We start from the raw sequence: 12,727 nt of genomic DNA, 5'->3' as shown, positions 1-12,727 counted from the left end.
CGCGACCCTATGGACAACGTTCCTCCAGGCCTTCCTGTCCTCTACCATCTTCTGGAGTCCATTTAAGCTCACGCCTACTGCTTCAGTGACTCCATCCAGCCACCTCATTCTGACATATGGTTGACATATTAGCACAATAATATGGTTGACATATTAGCACAATTTACATCAAGCCGGGTCGTATTTTGTCAATAGTGCCATCCTGGAAATACACAACTAGTGCAATATAGGCTAAAGAAGGGGAAAGGTAGTAATTTGAACCACTGCTCTTCTTTCTATGCATGGGTTCTTTATATCATAGTTGAATGGACTGTAGGCTTCAGGATCCTCCAAAGAAGTTGTGAAGGGGCTTCAGGACAGCTGTAATGAAGCACTTGTTTACACAATATATTTGTTTAGGCCTCTAGGATGAAGCTGCAGGGATGGTTATTGACTTCAAAAGAGAATTAGAGAAATTGATGGGATGGGAAAATGGATATTATTAGCAAGAGCTAATTGAAATAATCATTTATGGAGTCAGTCTAGCTTGATACCAGATGTTGGAGGGAAAACAATCTGGGATGTTTATTCACAGGACTTCTAGAAACATCTAGCTCTACTGTTAGAAATATGATGCTGTGTAAAAGAAAGTTTTGGTCTAATCCAGCAGGTATCTCCTAAGGTTATGATCATAAAATCTGTGATTTTTGCTTCTAAATTCCAGGGAAAATGGAGTCCAACAGGTGTTACCGCTTTGCAGTGTACAAATATTACTTCACAGACAAGTGGAAAACTTTTGGATATAGGTACCTTTTTCATAGAAATGGTGAGTATGTTGTGGTGTCTTGCCATCTCTGCTTGTCCCATCAGTCAGACCCATCAATAGTTAAAAATGGATACTTCATATTTGGACAGAAATATCCAAAAAATGTTTGCCAGTAGACCAGTTGATATTGTCTTTTGATGAACTTCGGCTTAATTTCTTCTATCTTTGTACTTATCAGAAAAAAACTCAGGTAGATAAGGATAGAATAGTTGCACTTTTAAATTGACAACCTTAACATTTCTGCCTCAAGCACCTTGAAATTCTTAGACTCAACTCAACTTGCAATTTATCATCGCACAATCTTATCTTGCTAAACCCAGTCTGTTCTGTACCAGCCTGCTACCGGCCTTGCAGAAAGGCAACCCCTGTACAAACGGTAGAGACTGGAAAACAACTGAGGCTGGAAGGCGTCTGCCAAGTTTAATTCACAAGCAAAACAACAGAACAAGAAACAAAATACCGGAACTTTGATCCTCAAACGGAGCGGTTGCTTTCAGCAACCAGCCCTTCCCCAAACACTCCTTTTATTAGAGTTCAGGGTGTGGCCTCCCTGTGCCTCCTTCCGAGGAGTCCCACAGCCTTTCTCTGCTTGTTCCTGCTTGACTGCCTCCTGCGTCGGGCGTCCTTGAACAGGGCCAGCTGTGGGTCATCATCATCCGCACTGTCGGCCTCGCGCAGCTGAGAAGAGGGCCCTGGCTGGGGGCTCTGCGAAGCCTCCAAGCCATCATCAGCAAGTTCGTCTTCAACACCCTCCTCCTCCCCCTCGTCTGAGTCATCCGAGACATCCGAGCCGGCTGCCGGACCCACAGGCTGGCCCTGAATCACAACACAGTCTTCCCCTTGGTCCACAACACTGTCTTCATCTCATCCCCAAGTCATGAGTGAAACCACTTAGTCGTTATTAAATAAACTGCTTAATGAAGTATGTTTCCTTTTAAGCTGACACTATCACCACAACTTCAAATGTTTAAAATCTGAAACACTTTGTCACCCATCAGCTCTTTCTCAGAACAGTGTTAAAGTGCATTACTTCAGTGATTGATCAGAATAATATGGTTCTTGATTTGACAGAATAATATGATTCTCTTAGTTTTCCCTCCTGCCCCATGTCACTAACCAGTTAGTGGATGGGTGGGTGGAAACATCTTTAACAGCTTCCAATCAGGACAGTCTGGGACAGGATCTGGGGATGGAGCCTTTAGCCATCTTTCAAGTTGCTGGAACAACAGATCATTGGACATGGTCTGCAACAGTAACCTGTCATTCAGACGATTTCTGAACATGGGTTTATTGGACTTCTAAAAGACTGGTGGACCTTCTCTACAAACAGCACAAGTGACAAACCAGTGTGGTGGAGAGAAGGGTGCAGGTAATACTGGAGGGAGTTTTATGGTGCACTGAGAAGTCCATCCCAGCTTATCTTTCACCCTTTTTGACTTATTCTCCAAAGCATCAGAGGGCAGGACAAGAAGTAATGGGTGGAAGTTTCTCAAAGAGAGATCCAACCTAGAAGTAAGGAGAAATTTCCTGACAGTGAGAACAATTATTCAATGGAATAGCCTGCCTCCTGGGGTTGTGGGTGATCCATCACTGGAGTTTTTCAAAAATAGACTGGACAACAATGTGACTGGGATGGTATAAGGCTTGTGCCTTGAGCTGGGGGTTGGACTAGAAGACTAGAGAGGTTTATCAGTCTTCCCTTTAGCTAATAGGGAAAACTTTTGTTGATTTCACCCCAGCTCCCAAATATTCCAGCTCAGGAAGGATTGCAAGGGAATGGCAGTGCTGGCAGCAAGTGGCCAGAGCTAGTAGCATCCAGAACTACCCCAACAGATCCCCTCCCAAGTAAGCAGAAGCAGCAGGAAACTTTCAGTACATTAATTTGAGACAGAAGCAATGATTCAGGTTTTCCAGCCAAGTGCCAATTTAGACTGCTTCTGTGGCATCCTGGGGAGGAGACAGAGGTTGCATCGCATGCCTCAAAAACAGATAACAGAGCATCTCAGACCTGTGGTTAGCAGGTCATGTGAAAGGCCCATTATCTTGAAACTACTGTAAGATAACCTATTGTAGGGGTTATCAAAGATGACTAAATACAGGTAGTCCTCAACCTACGACCACAATTGAGCCCCAGATTTCTGTTGCTAGGCGAGACATTAGTTAAGTGAGTTTTGCCCATTTTACAACCTCTCTTGCCACAGTTAAGTCAGTAACATGGCTGTGAAGTGAATCTGGCTTCCCCATTGACTTTGCGACCCTCGGAAGGTCACAAAAGGTGGTCACAGTTACAGGACACCGTAACTGTTATAAATATGAGTCTGTTGTCAAGCATCCGAGTGTAGATCAAATGACCGTGGGGATGTAGGTGTGAAAAACGGTCATAAGTCACTTTTTCAGTGTTGTTGTAACTTTGAATGGTCAGTAAATGAGCTGTGTTAAGTCGAGTACTACCTGTAGATAAATGCATGAGCATTTTCACAACCTACAGTATTTCACTGTATTTATTTAACAAAGAGAACCAGTTGGGTGTAATGGTTGAGGTACTGGCCTAGAAACCAGGAGACTGTGCGTTCTAGTCCTGCCTTAGGCATAAAAGCCAGCTGGGTAAACTTCAGCCTGTTTTTCTCTCTCTCTCTCATCTCACCCCAAAACGTCATGGAGTTCTTGTTGAGAGGAAAATCGGAGGAGGAAGGAGTACATACGTTTACCACCTTGAGTTACTTATAAAGTAATAATGGCAGGATAAAAATTAAATAAAGAATAAAGAATATGCCCTCCCCCCGTGGCAACAGAAATTTATATTTTATCTTGTGTAATACCCAACAGGTGGTTTCTGTAAATCAATGCTTAATATGAGATTATCCTTGACTTCCATCACTAAGCAATGCAGTCATTAAATGAATTGTTGTTAAACAAATTGTTATAAGTCGAGGACTACCTGTATTTGGAAATTCATTATAATATTGGCTGTAATAATGCATGGAATGGAAAGAAAGAAGTTTAGGCTTTCCAGAAAAGAAGAAAGAATGATAGCTTCTATGAGAGCCAATGATCAGTATTTCAACCTTTCAGGAATAAACTAAGGTTTTTCAAACAGTATTCTGCAGAAGTCTAGCATTGTGCAAGAACTTGACAGGCAAACACACACATATAATGTTCATTTGAACATAGCAAATTGTTTGTCACCAGAGCTTCAACCAGGGGCTCTGAGATTTATTTATTTTTAAAGTCAACATTTAATGAAGCCTGAGAACATTTCAAAACCTTGGCCTAGACTACCCATCTTTGGTTCCTGGTCAACAATTGACTGCAACTTATCCTTAACTCCATATTCATCTTCTCAAGGAAGTGATGCGAGAACCTGACCATCGTCCCAAAGATGGAAGAAATCTATGGAATTTATAGATCCTCAAGAGCCAATAATCTGATAACTGTCCTCTTTGATCTGCAGCTTCTCTTGAAGATGCCATCCATGTAAATGTGACTAACCAAACAGCAAATTCTGCTGTCATCCAGTGGAAGCCTCCCAGATCCCTCTCTGATTGCCCAGGCGTACTGAAGAAATATGTCATATGTTATCAAAAGGAGCAATACAGTAACATCGCATGTGAGTATGGGGTTCTGACCTTTGTGTCTTGGGTTCATACAATTTGGAAGACAAAGGTAGTATCCTGGCAAGATTACCCACTGGAATTTGGGCCAAGGATTTGGTTGCTGCTGTGATGCTGTTGTGGAAAGTGCCAACCAAAGGGCTCTGACTACTGTCTTGTTCCTGTTCAGATTATGACGTCAACGTGTCACAAACATGGTATACGATTCAGGACTTAGAACCTGACACTGTCTATCTTGTCGGCATCTGGGTCTCTACGGCAAACAGCAAAGACAACTGCAAAGCTTTTTATAGATTTCTTACCAAAGCTCCAGGTATAATAGCTTCTCTTCCCTCTGAGTTCTCTTTCTGAAATTCCAACAGTAGAAAATAGCTTCTTGTGGTTTTTCTTCCTTTCTAGATCTCAAGCAGCTGCCGCTGGTGCTTAGCTTTCTATTTTTAGGGATTTTTGGAGGCATCCTTGTTGTCACCATCATCTTCTACCTTGTCCAAAAAAGGTAACTATGATGAAGCCATGTGCAATAACTATTTCAAGGGCAACAGAGAAGAGCCTGCTTTAACACCTAGGAAGTTTTATCCATAGACTGGCCAAATAACGATGATGAAGGGAGACAATCCTGGATTTACAATAGTTCATTTAGTGACCATTCAAAGTTACAATGGTGCAGAAAAAAATGACTTATGACCATTTTTCACATTTACGACCATTGCCACATCCCCATGATCACGTGATCAAAATTCGGACACTTGGCAACTGACTCATACTGTATTTATGATGGTTGCTGTGTCCTGGGGGGGAGTCACGTGATCACCTTTTGCAGCTCTCTGACAAGCAAGACAGATTCACTTAACAACTGTGTTACTAGTTTAACAACTGTAGTGATTCACTTAACAACTGTGACCAAAAAAAAATCACACAATGGGACAAAACTCACTTAACCATTCTCTCACTTAGCAACAAAAAGTTTGAGCTCAATTGTGTTCGAGGTGTGTAACACTTTTTACAACATTCACAATACTCTTTGCATAGTATTCCAGCACCTATTGTACAAGAAAGGGACTCCAGATTTAATAAATTCTATTTTCCTTGATGAATATTAATTTGTAAACTGAATTAGATGGCATGGGCTACGTAAACTGATTGGTATAATAAGGCAACATTTTATGTTGAAATTACCTTAAAAAATTGTGGTTTATGAAAAATAAAATAAACTCCTAAGCAGCTGCCATGAGCAACTGTTATCTCCCTGGACAGTCACCTAATTAATCATCCACTATGTGGCTTCAGCGAGTTGATGCAGTAAAGCAGCTGAGAACATGAGCTGGGGAATTGTCACTTGTTATCCCAGCTCTGATAGAAATTCTAGTAAAGGCATTGTCTTGCAGCACCAATAGCATCCCATATCTGTAACATGGGAGATCATACTACCAGCCTATCTTTCAGGGCGATGAGATGTACTAAAGTTCAATGACCTAGTTTGCACATAATGCCAAGACATATTATTGTCTGCTTTTAATTGGACATGATGATTTAGCATTATAAGTGAATCTACTATGTTCCTACAGTATGTAGAAGAGTTCTATAGGACCTGGTTGTAGGTCCTGGCTTAACCTGATTTGCAATTGCATAAACTTTTTTAAAACTGGAGATAAGCAAATGAACCACATCTGTATCTTGAGCCTTTCCTGCCCTTCCAAGAGCTAAGCATCTTCCCCACTCCCACTTCTGCTTCCCAAACCATTGTTCTAACATCTGTTCCAGAATGAAAAATGTATTGTGCTCAGCATTGCCAGATCCTGCTAATACAGAAGCTGTGAAGTTCCACACCAAAGCAGAAGCAGACCAGGTGAGCTTCAAGTGAAGATGTTCTATATTTGGGGTGTCAAATTGCTGGCCTGTGGGCCACTTCCATCATGTGGAGGCCACACCCACCCCAGCTCCAGCAATCCGAAAAAAGTCGTGATACATCGCGACACATCATGTGATGTGGAAAGTTTGACACCCATGTTCTACATCATATTATTGTGAGTTCTTCATTTATTGAATGAGGACCACTGCATGTTTTATCAGTAGGAGATAGCAATCGCAGATGGTCTCTTGATCACCGGAGAGCTCTATTTGAGACTGAGAAACTAAAAATAAAAGGTACTTCAGCAGCTCACAGAAAGGTATACAGGCAGTCCTCGACTTACAACAGTTCATTTAGTGACCGTTCAAAGTTACAATGGCACTGAAAAAATGGGACTTATGACCATTTTTCACACTTGTGAACATTGCAGCATCCCTATGGTCATGTGACTTACACTCGGATGCTTGACAAGTGGTTCATATTTATAACAATTGCAGTGCCTCAGGGTCATGTGATACCCTTTTACGATCTTCTGACAAGCAAAGCCAATGGAGAAGCCAGATCCACTTAACAACCATTACTAATTTAACAACTGCAGTGACTCACTTAACAAAAGAAAAATCATAAAATGGGGTAAAACTCACTTAACTAATTTCTCACTTAACAACCTAAATTTTGGGCTCAATTATGGTCATAAGTTGAGGACTACCTGTAAAATGGGAGAAGGACACTTCTTTGAATACACCAGAAGCACAGCTATCAAATGGTTGACATTAGAGCACTTTGGGTCTGTAGGATGAATCTTTTTTTGAAGATCTTTTGTCCTGCAAGAGTATCTCTTTGGCCTAGATTTGTGCTCCGGTCTTGTACTCTGTAGATCAGTGTTTCTCAACCTTGCAACTTGTGTGGACTTCAACTCCCAGAATTCCTCAGCCAGCACTAATATATAGCAGTGCAGGTTTCCTTCCAATTAAGTTAGAAAGACGACTTAACCTCTGCTAGCATTTCCAGATGGCCAAAATAGAGCAGAATTGCCACTCAGAGCACACAATATTGGATAAGATGGGAAAACACCCTAATTTGGTAAAAAAAAAACACCAGTTCCTTAAAACCTGACCACCCTTCATCTTAAAGCAACTTAATAGAAATCTGTAGAGCCTCGTCTTCCACATTATGCTTAATGAAGTATTCCTTTTTGGAACATTGATTTGTGTAATCATATCTACTGTAGCTTGTAAATTGTTTGTCTTATCCCAGGGTGCAGCAGACCTCTCCTAATTGTCATTGATTCAATAAACTATGATTAAACAAAACATAGTTTGAGATGAATCCAACCCCAGATAATCATTTTCTTAATGTTTTTCAGGCCCAGGTAAAATTGGGTTTTATGGAACCAATGGAATCCAACAGCCCCATGGAACCCTTGGTTGTAGAACCTTCATCTGACAAAGAGGAGTCAGTTACTGATACAACAATGGACTTCTTGGGATTTGTCAAAGGAAAAGAAGAGGAACATTCTCCCAAGGAGGATGAGGTAGTCTCTGATGAAATCCTACTTTCTGAATATAAGGGGCAAAGATTTTTGAGTCCTGTGGAAGAATCTGAAGATTTTGTGGATGTTTCTCATGAAGAAAGCACTGGTGACGGTCCACATCTCTTCCTGAACAATACTGAAGCTGGAGACCAAAATGACACGTGTGTGTCCCAAGTTCCACTCTCCTTCAAACTGTTTGATAAACTGGTGGTGATTAAGAACGCAGGTGAGGGCTTTGACATTCCATGCAGTGATGGTGCTTCAACCTAGATCTGTTTTTGAGCTTCTAGAAAACATCTTACTATCTTGCAGACAGCAAATCCAAAAAAAGGAAATAAATGGCAGACAGCTTCTACAAAAACTCTCTGAGGAAAGACACCATAGCCCAGAGGCACAGCATACTTTTCAAGAAGATAATATTTGTTGGATTGTATTGATGTAGTGCCGCATAGTTTTCTTTACCTGAGATCTTGGACAGTTATTGCTAGTTGGAAGGCTGGCAATAGTGGACCACATACATCATGTGGTAGAGATAGCTTCAACTGATAAACCTCACTTGATTCAGTATCTAACATCGGGTTCTTTTTCTAGCATTCTGGGCCACAAGGCTGGGAAAAACTATCCACCAAAGGGGCATAACTTGAGGGTCCCCCCCTCAAATGATGTGGCATTCATTTGAAAGTTCCCACTGAATTGTACATTTTATATGATAAAAGTGGAGTAACCCATTAATTGTGTTCAAAGAATTGAATTTCAATTTTGTTTGACTGAATTTAAGTTTGTTTTGGTCTGGCCCTAGTCTTTTTTTTGTCCCAGGAAATTTCTCAAATGCAATCCTTCACACATGACTTGAAAATTGAGTGCTGTCCTCAGCCTTTTTTTTAAATCACACATTCCTAGCCTTTTAAACTCTACAGAACTATTTCTGTAGAAACTGCTAGTGAAGAAACATCATGAACCTATAACATACAGAAGGTCCCAGCCTTCTACTGATCTTCACTTGTCCCTCTTCCAAGCTCTGCAGTTAATGCAGTTTCATTCCTACATTGTCAGGCAATTGCACAGCTGGTGTCCAAATGGAGTCAGACACATTGACACGCACTTGCAGTTTTATGTAGATAAATATATTTTACAGCTATCTGTAAAGCAAACTAGGTAGGCAAACAGGAGCATCATCAGGTAAATCAACACAGCAGGAACATCATCGGGTAAATTACAGAACACACAGAGGGAAAAAGGCAGGAAACAAGGAAACTCCCCCTTTGCACCCACAGCAACCAAACACAGCTTAGATTGCCTCTTGCAGGAGCCAGCTCTCTCCAATCAATCAGTTATAACTGTGTGCTCTGACTCATTGTACAACCCCACTGTCCCAGCAACTAAATTAAATATCTTAACATACATTTAAATGTAAAGATTACAGCATTGCCATATATGTCCATTTATCTGCTCCTTGGCTAATAGAGCTTTTAAATTTTCTATGCAAGGTTATTGGCAGGGTTGAATTGCTAAGATGCCTGCTAACTTCTATCACTACTCAATGTGCCATAGAAACATAGGGGAGGGGTAGGAAGCTTGAGAGAAAACAGGAGTCTAAGAAGCTGTCCAAGAATGCCGAGTTCACTATTGCAGGTGTCTGGCAGAGAAGTGGACCATTCTCATAACAAACCAAGATATATGATTGGGCAATGTGAACACCCGGTGGGTGGGGGTTAAGGGAAGCTTTTGCTAACTAGGAAGATTTTCGTGCGGGAAAACCAGAGCTGGTTGTGCTTCTTCAGTTCCAAGATGTGTACTTGAGTTTATCTTTTATGGCACTGCAAAGCATTGAAGATTCCTTGAATTCAAGTTCGCAAGTTGGACAGTTGACAGATAGTCAGACAAACAGGAGCATCATCAGGTAAATCAACACAGCAGGAACATCATGGGCTAAACTACAGAACACACAGAGGACAAAAAGGTGGGAAAGAAGGAAGCTCTCCCTTTGCACCCATAGCGACCAATCACAGCTTAGATTGCCTCGTGCAGGAGCCAGCTCTCTCCGACCAATCAGTTGTAACTCTGTGTTCTGACTCATTGTACAACCCCACTGTCCCAGCTACTAAATTTAAATATCCTAACGTACATTTAAATGTAAGGATTACAGCATTGCCATATATGTCCATTTATCCGCTCCTTGACTAATAGAGCTTTTAAATTTTCTATGCAAGGTTACTATTCTTGGTCAAACAGTCTTTAAGGAGCTAAAGTGGATGTAGTAGCAATGCCTTTCTTAGGTCTACTCAAGGACACAAAATACTGTAGGCAAGTTTGTCAAATCTCCCAAACTCTTTGGCAGCAAAGAAGTAAAGGAAGGGAAAATGGATAGCTAGGGCTCAAGTTATAAGGTCTGATTTTGAACGCTGGAGTGGTCTACAAATATTTAACTGAGGTAAACCAAGAAGTCCTTCATGTGAGTTAGGAGGAGGCGGCCCTGTGATGCAGGAGGAGATTTGGGTACTTTCTGGTGCTCCTTCTGGTCCTCTTTCCTAATGGCAATTGCATTGTCAGTCATCCTCCAGATGGCTGGTAGCCCTATAGGCATCATCATGAATCCTCTTAAAATACGTAATGCTTATGGAAGGCTGACTCAGAAGATAAACAACATGGTAAGCTGGTGTGATGGGCTTTAGTTGGGAGACTACATGGTCAAATCAATATCTTGCCATAGAATTCTCTCTCAATTGTCTATCTTATGGTCTTTTTGAGAGGATCAAGTGGAGGATGGGATATTATATATGGTGCTCTGAGTTCATACAAAGAAGGTGGGCTGTAAAGTGGCTGCTTAAGAAGCTACTTCCGAAATAATAGTTCCAATCCATTGATCTTTCTAGTCTGCTGCCCAAAATTACTACTTCAGTCAGCTTAATGACAGAGTTGGCCTTTCTATTACATGTTTAATTTAGCCTCCAAGCTAATTTCAGGATATGGCTAGGATTCTTCCAACAGCAGCAATGGTTCTTTCCCTCAGTTCTGAAAGCATAGAATCCAGCTTTATTCAGAATTGTTTCCCTGACAAAGTATACTAAATCCCTTGGAGTGTGGAAAGCAGAACAAATTATACTTTTTGATATTTACAGTGTTTGAGATTGTTTTGAAGTATATTTTTAGGAGCCACAAAAGGTAAACAGTATCAAAAACTGGAACAGCATACATGTACTGTATATCATAAGAGGTTTACATTTTTTTCATTATAAATGTTTACAGCAGATATTAGCAGATTCATCAGCAGCAATTAATACAGGTACTTCTCGACTTATGACTACAATTGAGCATAAAATTTCTGTTGCTAAGTGAAACATTTGTTAAGTGAGTTTACCCCATTTTACAAGCTTTCTTGCCACAGTTGTTAAGTGAATCATCGTAGTTGTTAAATTAATCAAACTGTTGTTAAGTGAAACTGGCTTCCCCACCGAATTTGCTTGTCAGAAGGTCAAAAAGGGGATGACGTGACCCTGGGACACTGCAACCATCATAAATGCTCAATTGCCTCAATTGCCAAGTGTCTGAATTTTGATCACATGACCTTGGGGATGCTACAACAGTCGTAAGTGTGAAAAATGGTCACTTTTTTCAACGTTGTTGTAACTTTGAATGGTCACTAAACAAATTGTCGAGAACTACCTGTAATAGATTTTGTTATTACAAGATGTCTTTCTACTGGGTCCATGAACCACTGATACTCTGTTAATCTTTTTTAATGGATGTCAACGCTGGAGCGCATTTCTAAGCATGTTATCAATTTCTTAAACATTTGCACAGCTCTCTGTTGCCAATTTGTTTTTTCAATATTGAAGATCATTTTAGATAAGATTATATGGAAAACGAGGAGGAGGAGAAATATATATATAAGGGTTGTATCTTCAGAAAAATTCAGTCTTTGGGTGTTATAAAATTATATTCTTTCAGGAGAGGCCTCTGCTTCTTGTACTGCTGAATTCAGTATTTTAATTTCCTACTTTTTTTCCTCTTACGACTGTCCATTCTCAAGAAAGAGTATTTAATTTAACAAAACATGTTGCACTTAGAATCTTTTTTGATTCTATTAATGGTGATGTATCTTCAGAATTAATTATCTTCTTTATATCAGAATAAAGAATATTCTGTGGAATATTCTGTAGAAAAATTCAATACCCCCTCTTATTATTAGCCTTCTGGAGGCTACAAAAGATAGTTCTTGAGGGTCTTTGGCAAATGAATAATGATACGTGTGTCCAGATTGGTGTTATCTGATATAGGTTTTTGACTACTTTGGTATAAAAAACCCCCCAATATCAATCATAAATTCAACACCAAGGTTTTGCTCACAGCAATAACTTGTGTAACATTACTTTATTGAATAAATAACAATTGGCTGACTTTGCAAGAAGAATTAAGTCATAAATCAGTGTTTCTACACTAGATGCCCTCTGTACGGGTTCAGCTCCCAGAATTCTTTAGTTAGAATAGTTGTTGGTTGCAGCATTTGGGGAATTCTGAAAATGGTAATCCCAAAACATCTAGCTGCAATTTTTCTGGGGACCTGAAGATGATAAAACTAAACTTTCACAACAGTTCTAAGCTAAAACAAAAAAAACACCCCTAAACCACAGTTTGGTATTGTAGAGCTTGTAAACTCAGCAAACACTATTCTTGTTTTGAATGGCTGTTTGTAGAATTCTGTATACAGTAACTTCCAGCTTATTTCTAATCTGTCAATTGAGTTTAAAAAACCAAATCCCCCCACCTCCTACAGATAGTCCTTGATTTATAACCACAACTGAGCCCAAAATTTTGTTGCTAAGTGAGACAGTTGTTAACTGAGTTTTGCCCCATTTTACAACCTTTCATGCCACAGTTATTAAGTGAATCACAGCTGTTGTTAATTTAGTAACATGGTTGTTAAGTGA

General features: G+C 40.2%; 1 protein-coding gene across 1 annotated transcript in view; it reads left to right on the top strand.

Annotated features, from left to right (window-relative positions):
* Nucleotides 1–8,159, top strand: part of IL12RB1 (interleukin 12 receptor subunit beta 1) — a gene marked incomplete at its 5' end in the record, with an annotated part of 33,650 nt that extends 25,491 nt beyond the window's left edge. Inside the window, 6 exons of the mRNA XM_081315022.1 lie at nt 704–805; nt 4,257–4,412; nt 4,586–4,729; nt 4,816–4,912; nt 6,178–6,262; nt 7,632–8,159. Of these exons, the coding sequence (XP_081171148.1) occupies nt 704–805; nt 4,257–4,412; nt 4,586–4,729; nt 4,816–4,912; nt 6,178–6,262; nt 7,632–8,069 (1,022 nt within the window). The 3' untranslated portion in view covers nt 8,070–8,159. The remainder of the gene's footprint in view (nt 1–703; nt 806–4,256; nt 4,413–4,585; nt 4,730–4,815; nt 4,913–6,177; nt 6,263–7,631) is intronic.
* Between the last annotated feature and the right edge of the window lie 4,568 nt (nt 8,160–12,727).

This window comes from Vipera berus (genome assembly GCF_964194415.1).
Source record: "Vipera berus genome assembly, chromosome: 1".
Lineage (NCBI taxonomy): Eukaryota > Metazoa > Chordata > Lepidosauria > Squamata > Viperidae > Vipera > Vipera berus.
Note: the sequence above shows the minus strand (reverse complement) of the source record. Positions and strands in the feature narration are given on the sequence as shown.